At 43.1% G+C, this 17,217-nt stretch overlaps 1 protein-coding gene across 1 annotated transcript in view; it reads left to right on the top strand.

The window, feature by feature from the left end:
- The first annotated feature begins 17 nt into the window (after nucleotides 1-17).
- The window catches only part of ENOPH1 (enolase-phosphatase 1), a 71,193-nt gene continuing 53,993 nt past the window's right edge, over nucleotides 18-17,217 (top strand). The window contains exon 1 of the mRNA XM_070047969.1: nucleotides 18-335. Within this exon, the coding sequence (XP_069904070.1) occupies nucleotides 282-335 (54 nt within the window). The 5' untranslated portion in view covers nucleotides 18-281. The remainder of the gene's footprint in view (nucleotides 336-17,217) is intronic.

The following is a 17,217-nucleotide window of genomic DNA, read 5'->3' as shown; positions in this document are numbered from 1 at the left end:
GAACGCCACTGTCCCTTGGGCTTCTGGAAGCGCCCGGCCGGAGAAAGGATGCTGCTCGTGCCCCGGCTCTGTCGCTTGCGGCGCCCCGGGGCCGCCGAGCCCGGACCGGACGCGCGTACCCCGACCGCCGGCCGCATCAGCTGCACCTGCCGGGGCCGCTCGGGCCGGTGAATTTGAGCTCTCCCCTTGCAGCCGCTGCGTTGCTGGCCCGGCGTGCGCAGGCTGAGGCCGCTGACGATCCGGGCCTCTTTTGTGTCTTGAGATAACGTTCTCCGATTAAGATGTTGGTTTTGCTTGCCTGCTTGTCTCCTGAAATTTGTCGGCCAAAGAAGCAGGTAACTTGCTTGTTTTAAGGTACAAGGGTTGTTTTTGTTTTGCCTGTGTTGTTTGTAAATCTGAAAACCTACCACGATTCTTTTAAATTACTAAGCCTGGGGAACAGTGTCCAGTCAACCAAGAATTCGCTCGACTTTTTTATTTAGTCCTTGTATTAAAGTATACGAGTATAAATACCATGAATCATCTTTACGAGGTTTCTGTGTTGAGGTGGTGGTGGTTTTTTTTTTTAAGACATCGTTAATCGTTCCACTCAGGGCAACAGTAAAATTATTCTTTAATAGACCTATTGGAAATTCCAAGTGCCTTGGCCAAGAACTGGATTATTCAGGTTTTGGGATTCGCCGCTTCCTGCCGTCTCTTCCTAGAAGTGAAGTTTCTAGGAACTTCCTGTAGTCAACAAATACTTGGTGTTTATATGTCCAGCCTCTGAGGAGACAAAAGTTTGCAAACTACAGCCAGAAACTTGAGAGTTTAAATATTTGTTTTCAATTATGTAGTTAAATGAATTGGTATTAATCCTACACCATCCAAAAATCTAAAGAAACATTAAAAATAACCACTTGAGTTGAACGTGCGTTGCAGAAGAATTAATACTCAAGATTCTGACTCAAGTTCTGGAAACATCTTAAAAATATAATCTTGCCAAACTCCTGTATGAAGCAACTCAGAAAAATGCAATGGCAAAAGAGTTTTAAAGTGGTAGTGACTTTCACATTTCTCTCCATCTGCCAAGATACTTGCCTAGAAACCTATGGGTGGGGGCTGTCTCTCTGCCTCTCAGATAAATAAATAGAGAGAAAGGGGGATGGACTTGTGGTTTGTGGCTTGCAAACCACATATCACAGTCCCTGGTTTTCTTGCTCGGTCTGCCCAGCTTTGCCTGTTGCGGGCATTTGGGATATGAATCAGCAGGCAGAAAATATCTCTCTCACTCTCTTTTTGCCTTTCAAATAAATATTTTTTTAAAGAATATTTAAAAGAGAAGGTGATTGTGGTGTCTTTTGAGCTTGTTATCAATAGACTTGCCTGTGTTTTAGTAATACTTTATCAAAGGCTCTATTTTAATTCACATCAGCCCTGCAGCTTCAAGCAAGCCAGGTCAGCTTCCAGGGAATTAAAGGGCTCTTCTCTCTGCCATCTCACCTCATCTGTGGCATAAAAACACCTCTCATAGGCCACATTGCGGCACAGTAGGTTAAGCCACAGCCTGTGAGACCAGCACCTCTTATCACAGTCAGTTGGAGTCCTGACTGTTCTGCTTCGAATCCAACTCTGCTAATGTGCTTGGGAAGTTAACGGATGCCCAAGTACTTAGGTCCCTACTACCTATGTAGGAGACCTGGATAGATTTCCAGGCTCTTGGCTTCTGGATTGTGGCCATCTAGGAAGTGAACCAGTAGTTCTGTCTCTTCCTCTCTCTTACTCTGCCTTTCAAGTGAAATAAATCCTTTTAAAAAATTTTTTTAAAACTTCTCCAAAACTTTTATTACACATTCACAAGCAAAAATTTAATGTTTAAGTGGCTAGAGATGCTTGTTTGGTCTGACCCAAACCATTGGGAAAAAAGCAACATCTGCAGCACATCAGAAATGCCATTGTTTTATGAGGCTCCCAGAATGTTTGAAGTAACACATCAAAATGCTGGATTGTCCATGAATTCAGTCTCTTTGTAAAGTGTCCACTCTGCAGGAAAAAAGACTGGAGGATTTTGTAAAAGACAAAGGAAAATTCACTTGATCGTTAAGCTGGAAACACTTTTACCCAGGACAAGAAGCATCCACCTAAGTCAAGGAGTTGCAGTTTTGATCTGCTAGATACACTGTACAGAGTAAGAGTCCCTGTGCTCAGATTTTTTGAAATGGATGTGTATTCCAGTTAGCCAGCTAGAGTAAACTGAGAAACAGCAGGAAGAATCCATTTCCTATACAAGGTACATATACCTGAGCAGATAACCATGTTAAATGGCTTTTAGCTACTTGGACCCGTGTGCTCACTTGGAGACCATACTTTAGGACTGAAGCATTTTGGTGAACAGGTAGCTGTGATTCTCAATAAAGTGAAGAGTTGTCCATATGGTGAACATTCTCTGTTATCACCCTTGGCGATCAGAAAGCCCACACTTCAATCAGAAAATAAAGACCCTATTAACTGAACAATTGGGGTTATTTCAGCCACAAAGTCCATCTACTATAGAGTCTGAATTATCCTTAATCATGGGGGTGTCAAAAGGGTGCCTTTAGAAGCAACCAAAGAAAATCTAACTCAAAAAAGATTCAAGAATAAGGAAAATTAATCAGCTCACTCCAGACTTTCATACCCAACTGCTTAACCTTGCCATTTGAATGTCCCTAAGCATCTCAGTTTTAGATGTCCAACTCAACTTTCTCTACAAATCTGATTTCATGTTCCTCATCTCAGTAAATGACACCTGCACCCATCCATATGCTCCTGTCAAAATTCAGGGTCTCATGTTTAATACCCCCCCTCTCTCGCCCACAAAGCCAATCACCAGCTTCCAAGATAAGTCTTCATTAAACTAAATGCTTCCTAGAACATAGATACTGGAGTAATTTCTACTTGGTTTATTCACATTCTATCATGTAACATGTTTATGGCATGAGTATATTTCTGGTGCTAGAAATCTAAGTGACCAAAACAAACAAGGTCTTTGCTTTCATGGAGCTGACATTCTAGTCAAAGAGATAAAGGACACACTAAATTAGTAGATAGTATACTTTTGGGCGAGAGTAGGAAGAAAATAAGGTGCAAGAGGTAAATTATACGTGCTATACTGTAGTCAGAGAAGACCCTTTAAGGAGGTAACTTTGGTCCTGGAGGAAGTGGAGAGGAAAGACATGCACAGCTTAGGAAAAACTTTGCAAGGCAAAGGGTATGTCAGGCAGGAGTGTGCTTGGTGCTGACAATGAACAATGGAGGCCAATGTGACTGAATACAAAGAAGGAAAGAAAGTGTAATAGATCATACCTGAGAAGTATACAGGAATGAGCTCACCCAGAGACCAGTGGTGAGCTGTAGTTAGCACCATACTGTTTAAGCTATAAAAGTTACGAGAAGCCAAAGAAGAGTTTTGAGCAGAATAAGGACATAATCTGACTTAAACTTTATTGTAGATCATTCTGGGTATTGTATGGTTAGTGAACAATAGGATAGCATCAAGAAGATGAGGTAAAAGGCCATTGTCTAGAGCAAGTGTTGGGCCTAGCAATTGAGACCCTGGTTAAGGCAGAGACAAAAATACAGACACACAGGAAGCACACATCTGTTGGTCCACTCCCTAAATGTGCACAACAACCAGGGCTGGGCTAGACTGAAGCCAAGAACTGTGGACTCAACCAGGTCTCCCATGTGTGAGGCAGGAACCCAGTCACTTGAGCCACCACCACTGCATCGCAGAGTCTACACTAGTAGGAAGCTGGAGTCAAGGGCAGAACCAGAACTCAAACTCAGGCATTCCAATATGGGATACAGGCATCTTAACTGGCGTGGTAACTGCTAGACCAAATGCCAGTCCCAATGCCAAATTCTGAAGTAGGTGAGATGAGATGAGAGTCAGTGCAAAGGTTGACTGAAGACGGTTCATCTGTTCTAGGAGGAAAAGATTACAGATGTAGGTCAGTCAGGTTGCTGTTAAACGTATTAGTTCTAATTCCTTGTTTTTCTTACTTAACGAGTCTCTCAGTGACTGAGAATGTGGACAGGGAAGGAGATTAGGAAAAGTGTTAGAGCAAATTCATGAGGCCCAGGAAACTAAGATGTTGATTAGGACCAAAGCATTGCTGAATGAGCTGGAGCCAGGTATCAAACCCACCTGCTCTGATGATATGGGACATGGTGTCTTTTTTTTTTTTTTTTAGGTTTATTTATTTATTTGAAAGAGTTACAGAGAGAGAGGTCTTCCATCCACTGGTTCACTCCCCAATTGGCCGTAATGGCCAGAGCTGTGCCGATCTGAAGCCAGTAGCCAGGAGCTTCTTCTGTGTCTGTCACGTGGGTGCAGGGGCCCAAGGACTTGGGCCATCTTCTACTGCTTTCCCAGGCTATAGCAGAAAGCTGGATTGAAAGTGGAACAGCCAGGACCTGAACCGTTGCCCATGTGGGGTGCTGGCACTGCAGGCAGTGGCTTTACCTGCTATACCACAGCATCGACCCCAAGGGGACATGGTGTCTTACCCAGCATTTTAACCACCACGACAAACACCTATACCTGCCTTGATTCTTGATTACATACAAATCACTGCTTTCTGTCCTCAGCTGAACTTACTCCCTTGGATTATATGTAGTGCTTCTGGTTCTCCTGGATTCACATTTCACATGAGCAAATCTGAGTAGATTTCTGTTACTTGCAACCCAAAGAAACTTGATCAACAGATTATCAAATGTTGTGATGAAATCAGGCTATACATGTCTACAGGGTTTTGTTAATCCACTAGTCTAGTAACCAGTTCTAAAAAAAAAAAAAAAAAAAAAAAAAACAGGAAGTTACATGAGGTTAAACAACTGTTTGGTCATTCCATGCATCCTCCTGGGAGACTTAAAGAAAATCAGCAGTTACTGCATTCTCACAATCCACCTTTAACTTTTTAACCACTAAAGAATCTTACCCAATTTTAAAAACAAACAACCTTCCCAGGAAAACTATTCTAAGCATTTATGCATTTCATGACTTTTTTATTTTCTAACAATGAAATTGGAGTATAAAAAGAGTTGCATGACTTGCTTTTTATTCAGTACTTTGAAGGTACCATCCTTTCTATACTTTCTATATTCCTTGCTACAGGGTCTCCATAGTAAAAATTGTCATGGCTGCCTAATAATCTGTTGAATATATTACAAAAATAACAGTGCAGTGATTAGCACTCTCCAGTTTGAAATTCCAAACTTAATGGGTTGACAGTTTTGTCACAAGAGAAGTTCTCTTTGTGGAGAGTTGAAAATAGTTCAGCAGATTTTACTATTTCCTGCATGCCTCAAAATTAGTGTTGACAAGTGTTTTTTTTATACGATTTGTTGAACTCTTTAGTATATAATTAATCTTCTGTATATAAAGTTAATTGAAAATAAATCTTAGTAAACAATAATCCTGGGAATAGGAGAGGGAGGGAGGAAAGAGGAGTGTGGGTGGGAGGATAGGTATGGTGGGAAGAATTACTGTGTTCCTGAAGTTATTTCTATGAGATGCATGAAGTTTGTATTCCTTAAATAAAAGGTTTCTTTGGGGAAAAAATAGTGTTCATCGTCTTCCTGTTTTTTTTTTTTTTTCATGGGTTAAACACTCTGATTAATAATTCATCTGGGGGTCAGCATTGTGGTACTGCAGTAAGCCATTTCCAGCAATGCCAGCACCCCATATGAACAACAGTTCAAGTTCCAGCTGCTCCACTTCCAATCCAGTTCTATGTTAATGCACCTGGGAAAGCATCAGAGAATGGCCCAAGTACTTGGGCCTCTGTCATCCCCCTAAGAGACCCGGGTGAAGCTCCTGGCTTCTGCATGGTCCAGTCCTGACCATTGTGGCCAATGGGGGCATGAACTGGTAGATGGAAGATATATCTCTCTCTCTTTATGTATCTAGCCCTCTCTCTTCCTCTCTCTAACTGTGCCTTTCAAATTAATTAATCAATTCAGTATTCAAGGATATGATTCAGGAAACCAAATTGTACGTAGCTAACCCTGTACACACACACACTGCCCCATCCATTGTCTATGTTCCCATGCCAGCCTTCCAGTGGAAGCACTGTTGAGACTGCTATTTGTGTTTCTAAGTACTTCATCTTCTGGCCCAGCACTTAAAATCCCTTAATATATATCCTAAGTCTCTTCCACAAGGGATGAATGACTTTCCCCACAAATCAGTAAAAACAGAGCAGGAGTGTCAAAAGTTAATGAGACTGTAGGCCACATATCTCCAGCAAGATGCTCCAGGCAAACACCACACCTCCCCAAGGGCCACAGCAGGGACCAAGCCTGTTTCTGGGACCTTTCCAGGAATTTGCCAAATATCATTCAGTTCACAACCAACTCAGTGACTTCTTGTATGACACCAAACAAGCCTAGCATGTGGTCTCAGCCCATTTCTTCTTTCTGTGTCTAGTGGCAAGTATCCTTTTAGTCTACCACTTGTATAGACTTCACTTTGTACTATAGCATTACTTTATTTTGAACTATATCCTTGTTTTTATTTCAAAATACTCAAGTACTATATCCCTGTACAATATCCATGCACTGCATGGATACAATACCCCTCCTCCTTTTTTTTTTTTTTTTTTTAAGATTTAGTTAATTATTTGAGAGGCAGAGTTAGAGAGAGAGAGAGAGAGAAGTCTTCCATCTGCTGATTCTCTCTCCAGATGGCCACAACGACTAGAGCTGGGCTAGGAACTTCTGGGTCTTCCACATGGGTGCAGAGGCCCAAGAATTTGGGCCATCTTCTGCTACTTTCCCAGGCACATTAGCAGGGAGCTGAATTGGAAGAGGAGCAGCCAGGATTTGAAAAGGTACCCACACGGGAGGCTGGCACTGCAGGTGGAGACTTAACCTACTAAGCCACAGTGCCAGCCCCAATACTGTCACATTCTAAAAATCCAGACAAATGAAAGCATGAAGAGTGAAAAAAAGGAAAGCCTCCTTCGCTCCACAGCAACCCCCTCCTTTCTCCAAAAAATATGCAATAAAGGATAAAGAGGTACCACCTTTCTTGAATTCTAAGATCTAGTGTGCTTTCTCTCTCTCTCTCTTTTTTTTTTTTTTAAGATTTATTTATTTATTTGAAAGAGTTACACACAGAGAGAGAGAGAGAGAGAGAGAGAGGTCTTCCATCTACTGGTTTACTCCCCAAGTGCCCGCAATGGCTGGAGCTATGCTGATCCGAAGCCAGGAACCAAGAGCTTCCTCTTTTAAAAAATGAAGAGGAGATAATTTTAGACAAATATAAAATCACTAAGAAGAGGCTAAAAACCCTTTTGTTCTAAGGAGGGGGAATATATTTAGTTTAGAAAAACCTATTTCAAAATACAGAAGGACTTCAAAATGTTCCTGAGAAAACTGAATTAAGATAAAAATATAGGGGCTGGCGCTGTGGTATAGTGGGTAAAGCTGCTGCCTGCAGTGCTGGCATCCCATATGAGTGCCGGTTCGAGTCCTGGCTGCTCCACTTCCAATCCAACTCTCTGCTATGGCCTGGGAAAGCAGTAGAAGATGGCTCAAATCCTTGGGCCCCTGCACCCACGTGGCAGACCCAGAAGAAGCTCCTGGCTCCTGGCTTCGGATTGATGCAGCTCTGGCAATTGTGATCATTTGGGGAGTGAACCAAAGGTCTCTCTCTCTCTCTCTCTCTCTCTGCCTCTTCTCTCTCTGTGTAACTCTGACTCAAGTAAATAAAAAAATCTTAAAAAAAATTTTTTTAAAAATAAAAATATAATATCAACTTGTTTCTCAAGCTCCTCAAGTTCAAAATACTGTTGTTTTATTATTATTTTCATTTTTTCTTTGGAAGGCAGAGAGATAAAGCAAGAGGCAAACACAGAGTTCTTCCATCCACTGATTCACTTCCCAAATGCTCACAACAGCCAGGACCAGATCAGACTGAAACCAAGAATCTTGAACTCAATCTGGTTCTCCCACATGGGTGGCAGGGACCCAAGTACTTGAGCCATCATCTGCTGCCTCCCAGGGTCTGCTATTAGCAAGAAGCTAGAATTGGATGCAGAAGTGGGAGTGAATCCAAGTCCTTGATATGAGATGCAAGCCTTCCAAGAAGCATCCTAATTGCTGCACAAAATATTCATCCCCAAAATAATTTTGTAGACAGCGATGTTAGCCATTTAGTTCAGTCCTCAGAATTTAAATGTCAATACAGTTGCTTTTATATTATTAAGAAAAGTGGATCCCTTTAAAGATTTTTTTTAAGATGAGGGGAGGGAAAAAAAGAATTCTCAAAGAAACAATTCAGGATTGTGAGTTGGATGACTGTTTAATGATTTCCCATCTGTATCAATTCTCTCACCACATTTTTCTTACTTGAGAGAGATGAGCAGAAGCATTGTTATGTTGGAAAAGAACTCTCTGGTGAAGTTTTCCCTGGGTGTTTTTCTGCTAAGGCTTTAGCTAAGTTTCTCACAGTACTCTCCTAATAATCGGATGATATAATTATTTGGCTTTCCACAAAGTCAGTAAGTGAAAGGCCTTGACCAGCCCCAAAACCATTGCTGTGACTTCTGCTCCCACTTGGACTACTTGCACTTTTGGTGGTCATTCCTTTAATTGTGCTTTGTCTTCAGCATCCATATTGGTAAAGATATATTTAATCTTTTTTACAATTCTAGGAATAAATTATTCAGAGGGGCTGGCACTGTGGCGTAGTGAGTGAAGCAGCCATCTGCAGTGCCAGCATCCCATATGGGCACCAGTTCGAGTCCCGACTGCTCCGCTTCTGATCCAGCTCTCTGCTATGGTCAAAATTTGTTCAGTTTTCTTTGATTTCTAAAAATATTTGCTTCATATATTTTGAAGCTGTTTTTAAAGATTAACTTATTACTTACATGTTTTACAGAGAGAGAGAGAGATCTTCCATTCACTGGCTTACCCAACAAATGGCTGAAATAGCATCTGGGTCTCCCAAAGGAGTGTAGGGGCCCAAGTATTTGGACCATCCTTCACTGCCTTCCCAGGCACAGTAGCCAGAGGCTGTATAGGAAGCAGAGCAGCCGAGACCTGAGCCCACACTCTGATATGGGATGTCAGCACTGCAGGCAGAAGCCCAACCTTCAGTTCCTTGCCAGCCCCCTGTTGGTTCAAAAAGGTTCAAAATATTATATTTGATGTTTTACATTTTTATCAATATGAAATATTTCACGTTATCTCTTATTCACTTTTGTCTTGAATTCAGCTTTCTTTGTTAACCGGTATTCTAATTATTATAATGCTGTGTATTTTCTAATGCCAGTATTTTCAGCCTTCTGGTATCATTTTCTTCTGGGTACATCTCCAATAAATGGCAACCTGACTTTTGTCTTTATGATACCCGTTCTACCTTTTGTAAGGTGAATTAAAACATTTTTTAAGAAAAGATTTATTTTTATTTATTTGAAAGGCAGAGTTACAGAGAGTCAGAGGCAGAGAGAGGAGAGATCTTCCATCTGTTAGTTCACTTCCCAAATGGCCACAATGGCCAGAGCTGAGCTGACCAGATGCCAGGAGCCAGGAGCTTCTTCTGGGTCTCCCATGTGGGTACAGGGACCCAAGCACTTGGACCATCCTACCCTGCTTTCCAGGCTGTAAATGGAGAACTGGATTGAAAGAGGATTAGCTGGCACAGGAACTGGCACTCATATGGGATGCTGGAGCTGCAGGTGGAGGCTCAGCCTACTATGCCACAGCATCAACCCTAAAATTAAAAAAAAAAATGTTATTTATTTGATAAGGAAAACAGAGAGAAGGTTGAGGAGAGAGAGACAGAGAGAGAGAGAGAGAGAGAGACCGAGTGAGAAAGAGAGAGACAGTCCAATGCACCAATTCACTCACTCCAGATACCCACAATGGCCACAATGGGTCACGCTGAAGTTCAGAACCAAGAACTCAAATCAAGTCTCCTTGGGCCTGGTGTTGTGGAGTAGCTGGTACAGCCACTGCCTGTGACACTGGCATCCTGTATGGCATCTTATATGGGTGTTTTGATCCAACTCTCCGTTAATGGCCTGGGAAAGTAATGGAACATGGCCATGGCCCCAATGTTTGGGCCCCACTAGAAGTGCCTAGCTTCAGCCTGGCCCAAGTGCTGGTCATTTGGGAAGTGAACCAATGGATGGAAGATCTCTCCCTCTCTCTGTAACTCTGACTTTAAAAAATAAATATTTCTCTTTTTTCCAAATTTATTTAAAAGGCAGAGTTACAGAGAGACCGAGACAGCGAGATAGAGAGAAATCTTTTATCTGCTGATTCACCCCCTAAATAGATGCAACAGATGGAGATGAGCCAATCTAAAACCAGGAGATGGGAGCTTCTTCCAGGTCTCTCATGTTGGTGCAGGGGCCCATGGACTTGTGCCATCCTCCACTGCCCTCCCAGGTACGTTAGCAGGGACCTGTATCAGAAGTGGAGCAGCTGGGCCCCGAACTGTTGCCCATATGGGATGCTGGCACTGAAGGTGGAGGCTTAATCTACTAGGCCACAGCGCTGGCCCCCTGAAATTTTTTAAGAAATATTTTTTAACCTTAACTACCTCTTTGAAAACTCCAATTTGGGACCAGCGCTGTGGAACAGTAGGTATCTCATATAGGTGCTGGTTCAGGTCCCGGCTGCTCCACTTCCGATCCAGCTCTCTGCTATGGCCTGGGAAAGCAGTAGAAGATGGTCCAATTCCTTGGGCTCTTGCACCTACACAGGAGAGCTGGAAGAAGCCCCTGGCTTTGGATCAGCCCAGCTCCAGCCATTGTGGCCATTTGGGGAGTGAACCAGCAGATGGAAGACCTTTCTCCCTGTCTCCCTCTCACTGTCTATAAATCTACCTCTCAAATAAATAAAAATAAAATATTTGAAAAGAAAACTATATTTATTCATATTGGGATTAGGGCTTCATGTAAATTTGGGATGAGGGACACAATTCAATTAATAACACCTTTAATTCCTAGTTTGTTGAGTTCTTTTTGTAAAAAAAGATCATGAAAGTATGGGTTTTGTAAAGTGCTTTTTCTGCACTTGTTATTGTTACCATGGTTTTTCTTTAAAATATAAATATGGGATGGCATACTGATTGGTTTTCAGACTTTAAACCAACCTTGCATTCTGGGAATACATCCCACTTGCTTAGTCTAAGTGTATAGCCCTTTTCATAAAGTGCTAGATTCACTTTTCCAGGTTTATTTTTGAGAAGTTTTATGTATATATCCGTAAGAGATATTGGACTGCAGTTTTCTTTTCTTGATATGACTTTACTTATTTATTTAAGAAAGAGAGAGAGAGAAAGCTCCCATCTGTTGACCCACTCCCTAGATGCCCACCATGGCCAGGGTTGGGCCAGGCCAAAATCAGGAGCTAAAATCTCAATGTAGGACTCTGTCATGAGTGGCAGAGACCCAACTACTTGAGCCATCACCCACTGCCTCCTAGAGAGAGCAGGAGCAGGGAGTTGTCACTCTGATATCAGGTACAGGAAGCTTAACTGGCATCTGAAGGACGAGGCCAAACACAGTCCCCTCTTGTTACATCTTTGTCAGATGTTATTGACCTCCTATGATGAGTTAGGATGTGTTCCCTCTTTTTTGGAAAAGTTTATGGAAGATTGGTGTTAATTCTTTAAACATTTTGGTAAAACTCATCAGTGATACATCTGGTTCTGGGCTTTTCTTAATGGGAAAAAAATTTCAAATTATTAATTCAGTCTCTTATTATTTTCTATTCAGGCTTTCTATTTCTCCTTGAATTGTTTTCAATAGTTTTTTGTCTTTCTGTAATTTGTTCATTTCCTTTAGGTTATTTAATTTGTTGTATACAATTATTTATTGTATTATTTAAAATCCTTTTAATTTTGGTAAGGTCTGTACTAATGTCCCTGTTTCCTTCCTGATTTTAGTTATTTGAATCTTCTTCTGTTCTTGATTAAAATAGGAAAGTTGATTTTTCAGAAGTCAATTTTTGTTTTTGCTGATTTCCTGTTGTTTTCATATTCTCTATTTCATTAATTCTCATTTTAATCGTTATTATCTCATTCCTTCTACTGGCTTTAATTTGTGTGTTTTTTTTTTTTTTTTTTAATTTACTTGAAAAAGTTGCAGAGAGAAAGGGAGAGAAAGAGAAAGATCTTTCATCTGTTGGTCACTCTGAAGATGGCCACACTGGCCAGGGTTGAGCCAGGCTGAAGCCAGGAGCCAAGAGCTTAATCTGGGTCTCTCATGTGGGTGGTAGGGACCCAAACACTTGGGCCATCTTCTGTTGCTTTTCTCAGGGAGCTGGATCGGAAGTGGAGCACTCTGAACACAAACAAGCCCCCATATGGGATGTTAGCATTGTAGACAGCTTTCCCTGCTAGACCACAACACTGGACCCTCTAGTTTGTGTGTGTATGTGTGTGTGTGTTTTGTTGTTGTTGTTTGTATTTATTTATTTATTTATTTGAGAAAGAGAAAGCGAGCTCCCATTTGCTGGCTTACTCCCCAAATGCCCACAACAGCTGGGGCTGGGCCAGGCTGAAGCCAGGAGCCAGGAACTTCAGTGTCCCATATGTAGGGTGGAAACCCAATACTTGAACCCTCACTGCTGTCTCCTAAGGTCTGCAGAAGCAGGAAGCTGGAGGCAGGAGCCAGAGTCATCATTTTAAGGGGCATTTTAACTATTAGGTTCATGCTTCTTTTCTAGTGTTTTCATGTGGAAAATTACTTGTTGATCTGACATCCTATCTTTTTTTTTGACATATGTATTTACAGCTATGAATTTTTGTTCATGAGTTAGCTTAGCTGCATCTCATAGTTTTCATATATTGTCTATATTTTTATCCATCACAAGTTATTTCCTAATTTCTTCTATATTTAATTGTTTGGTTAATGAGCTATTTTGGATTGTGTTGTTTAACTTCCATATACCATCAATCTTTGAGATTTCCTTTTGTTATTAAATCTTGAATCTCATTTCATTGTGATCAGAGAAAATATTTTGGGTTTTTTGTTGTTGTTGTTTTAAAGATTTATTTATTTGAAAGTCAGAGTTACCACAGAGAGAGGAGAGGCAGAGAGAGAGAGGTCTTCTATCTGATGGTTCACTCTCCAATTGGCCGCAACAGCTGGAGCTGCACCAATCCGAAGCCAGGAGCCAGGAGTTTCTTCCGGGTCTCCCATGGGGGTGCAGGGGCCCAAGGACTTGGGCCATGTTCTGTTGCTTTCCCAGGCCATAGCAGAGAGTTGGATGGGAAGTGGAGCAGCTGGGTCTCGAACCGATGCCCATGTGGGAAGCTGGCACTTCAGGCCAGGGCTTTACCCACTTGCCATAGTGCCACCCCAGAGAAAATATTTTGTATAATTTTTTAAAATTTACTGAAGATTGTGCTATGATATAGCCTATGGCTTATGCTGGAGAATATTCCATGTGCACTTGAAAAGAATGTATATTCTGCTGTTGACATAACTGTTCTATAGAAATCTCTTAGTTGTATTTGGTTTATGATTTTTTTAAAAGATTTATTTTATTTACTTGAAAGATAGAGTTAAAAAGAGAGAGGGAGAGACAGAAAGAGGGGCCTTCCACCCACTGGTTCACTCCCCAAATGGCTGCAATGGCCAGGACTGGGCCAGGCTGAAGCTAAGAGCCAGGAGCTTCTTCCAGGTCTCCCACACGGGTGCAGGGCCATTTGGGCCATCCTCTGCTGCTTTCTCAGGCAAATTAGCAGGAAGCTGGATGGGAAGTAGAGCAGTGGGGACTCAAACCCACACCCACATGGGACGCAGGCGCTGCGGTCTGTGGCTTAACCTGCTACACCCAACACCGGTACTAGTGTATGATTTTTATTCAAATCCTCTGTTCCCTTGTTTATATTCTGCCTAGTTGTTGCACCCATTATTGATAGCAGAGTTTTATTGTCTACAGATACTGTTCTCGCATTCTGTCAGTTTTACTTAATTTACTTTCCTTAAGTGCTCTGAAGCAATAAGACTCCAGGCTTTTGCTGGGGTCTCTCTGAGTGTGTTGGAGCATGCCTTTGATAATGCAGGAGGCTGGTCACAACTCTACCTTAGCTTTTCCTTCTGGCTTGTGTACAGCCTCAGGATCACCCAGGGAGAGTGAGTTCTATCTCCACAGCTGTTTCCTACACATGTGGACGGCTCTCCCTAGGCGTGTGGTTTTCCAGACTCCCAGGACTGTTGCAGCGTTTCACAGCCCTCAATAGATCATTTATTCCCCAGTTTTATTCTTTCAAGGTTTTTTTTTTTTTTTTTTTTTTTTTTTTTGGTCAGTCTTTAATTAGCTCTAACTTATACTGCCACCTCAGGGAAGTGTGATGTTAAACAATTGCCACTGAGCGCTTTTGCGAAACAAGCCAGGACTAGGGCTCTTGCATAGAGTGAGCTCTGAAGCAGGTGAAATAAGGACAGACTTGAGGGTGGAGTAGCTCCGGTGAACTGTCATGCAGGTCAGATAGCTCCTGAGATTTTAGAGGCGCTCCCTACCTGCTGTCTGCTCCAGTGGAACCTAAGTATCTGGTTTTCTTTTTCTTCCTTTCTTTCTTTTTGTTTAATGATTTATTTATTTATTTGAAAGGCAGAGTTACAGAGAGAGGGAGAGACAGAGAGAGCGAGATCTTCCATCTGCTGGTCCATTCCCCAAATGGCGGCAAAGACTAGGGCTGGGCCAGGCCAAAATCAGGAGCCAGGAGCTTCTTCTGGGTCTTCCATATGGGGCCGGGGGCCCAGGTACTTGGGCCATCTGCTGCTTTCCCAGCAGAAGCATTAGCAGGGAGCAGGATTGGAAGTGGTACAGATGGGACATGCACAGGTGCCCATATGAGATGCCAGCCCATGAAGCATCTGTTTTTGTTACCTACTGGAGTACAAAGCTAGTTGGCTTTTACGGCTACCACTGAACTTGAGAGGGGATGCAAATAGGACAAGTTAAACTGTCAGGAAGTTCGGGGTCAGCATTGTTGCACAGGAGGATAAGCGTCAGCTTGGGATGCTGGCATCCCATATCAGAGCACTGGTTCACATCCTGACTGCTTCACTTCCAGTCCGGCTACCTGGTAACGCACCTGGGAAAGCAGCAAAAGCATCAGATGATGGCCCAGGTGCTTGGGCCCTGGCTACCCATGGGGCATCTCTCTCGTTTGGGGAGACTCCTGGCTCCTGGCTTCAAGGCCCAGGCACATTAGCAGGAAGCTTGATTGGAAGTAGAGCAGCAGGGACTTAAAACAACACTTGCATATGGGATGCCAGTATTCTAAGCAGTGGCTTACCCACTGTGCCACAATGCTGAGCCCCAAAGCTATTTTTTTTTTAAGATTTATTTATTTATTTGAAAGGTGGAGTTACAGAGAGGCAGAGAGAGGGAGAGAGGTCTTCCATCCTCTGGTTCACCTCCCAGATGGCCGCAATGGCCGGAGCTAGGTCAATCCAAAGCCCAGAGCCAGGAGATTTTTCTGGGTCTCCCACATGGGTGCAGGGACCAAAGGACATGGGCCGTCTTCCATTGCTTTCTCAGGCCATAGTAGAGAGCTAGATCGGAAGTGGAGCGGACAGAACTTGAAGCTGGCGCCCATATGGGATACTGGCACTGCAGATGGCAGCTTTACCTGCTACTCCACAGTGCCGGCCCCTAAAGCTGTTTTTTAAAAATTAAATTGGGGGCCAGTGCTGTGTCATAGCGAGTAAAACTGCTGCCTGCAGTGCTGGCATCCCATGTGGGTGCCAGTTCAAGTCCTGACTGCTCCACTTCCAATCCAGCTCTCTGCTGTGACCTGGGAAGGCAGTAGAAGATGGCCCAAGCCCTTGGGCCCCTACACCCACCTGAAGGACCCAGAAGAAGCTCCTGGCCTCTGGTTTTGATCAACCCAGCTGCAGCCATCTTGGGAGTGAAGCAGTGGGTGGAAGACCTCTCTATAACTCTGCCTTTCAAATAAATAAATGGATCTTTTAAAAAAATAAATGTTTCTCAAATTGTTCTAAGACTTTATTTTCCAAAATTCTAACAATGTCATTTTGAGGATTAATTTTTGTGTGGGGCTGGCGCTGTGGCGCAGTGGGTTAACGCCCTGGCCTGAAGTGCCGGCATCCCATATGGGCATCAGTTCAAGTCCTGGCTGCTCCACTTCCCATCCAGCTCTTTGCTGTGGCCTGGGATAGCAGTGGAAGATGGCCCAAGTCCTTGGGCTCCTGCACCTGTATGGGAAACCTGGAAGAAGCTCCTGGCTCCTGGCTTCGGATCGGTGCAGTTCCAGCCATTGTGGCCAGTTGGGGAGTGAACCATCGGATGGAAGACCTCTCTCTCTGCCTCTCCTCTCTCTGTGTAACTCTTTCAAGTAAAATAAATAAATCTTTGAAAAAAAATTTTGTGTTCATGTTACTTGAAAGGCAGAGAGAGAGAGAGAGAGATCTTCCATATTGCTGGTTCACTCCCCAATGCCTGCAGCAGTCAGGGCTGAGCCAGACTGAAGACAGGCACCCAGAACTCAATCTGGGTCTCCCACATGGTTGGCAGGGGCCCAGGTACTTCAGCCATCACTTGTTGCCTCTGAGGTTGCACATTAGAAGGAAGCTGGATTGGAAGCAGAGGAGCCCAGACTCTGGGCACTGCAGTATGGGATACTGACATCCAAACAGTAACTTAATCGCTGTGCCAAATGCCCACCCTTGATTTTGACAATGTTTTCCTCTTGTCCTCATTGCTTTTATGGAGCAGATTATTTGGATATCCTTGCCATGCTGTTGTGGAAGTGCTTCCAATCAGTATGTTTGAAAGACAATCTTCCATCTGCTGGTTCACTCCCCAAATGGCTGCACTGTCCAGGGCTTAGCCTGCCCAAAGCCAAGAGGCAGGAGCTTCTTCCGGGTCTCTCACTTGGTACAGGGACCCAAGCTCTTGGGCCATCTTCTGCTGCTTTTCCCAGGTGCATTAGCAGGGAGCTGGATCAGGCGTGGAGCAGTCAGGACTCCAAGCAGTGCCCATATGGGATGCTGACACTGCAGACAGAAGCTTAACCTTCTAAGCCACAGCGCCAGCCCTGAAAATTATATACTTCAATCTTTCATGAGTATATGAGAATACTTCACAATGCTCACGGGAAATAGAATTTGTCTATTTTGGTGCAAAAAAATTGAAATTGTGCCTAGGTCTTAACAAAGTTTGTGAAAAATGCATATTATGAAAAAAGTATCCCTGGAT

This window comes from Oryctolagus cuniculus, chromosome 8, assembly GCF_964237555.1.
Source record: "Oryctolagus cuniculus chromosome 8, mOryCun1.1, whole genome shotgun sequence".
NCBI lineage: Eukaryota > Metazoa > Chordata > Mammalia > Lagomorpha > Leporidae > Oryctolagus > Oryctolagus cuniculus.
The sequence above is the reverse complement of the archived record's forward strand: the minus strand, read 5'-3'. Positions and strand labels throughout refer to the sequence as shown.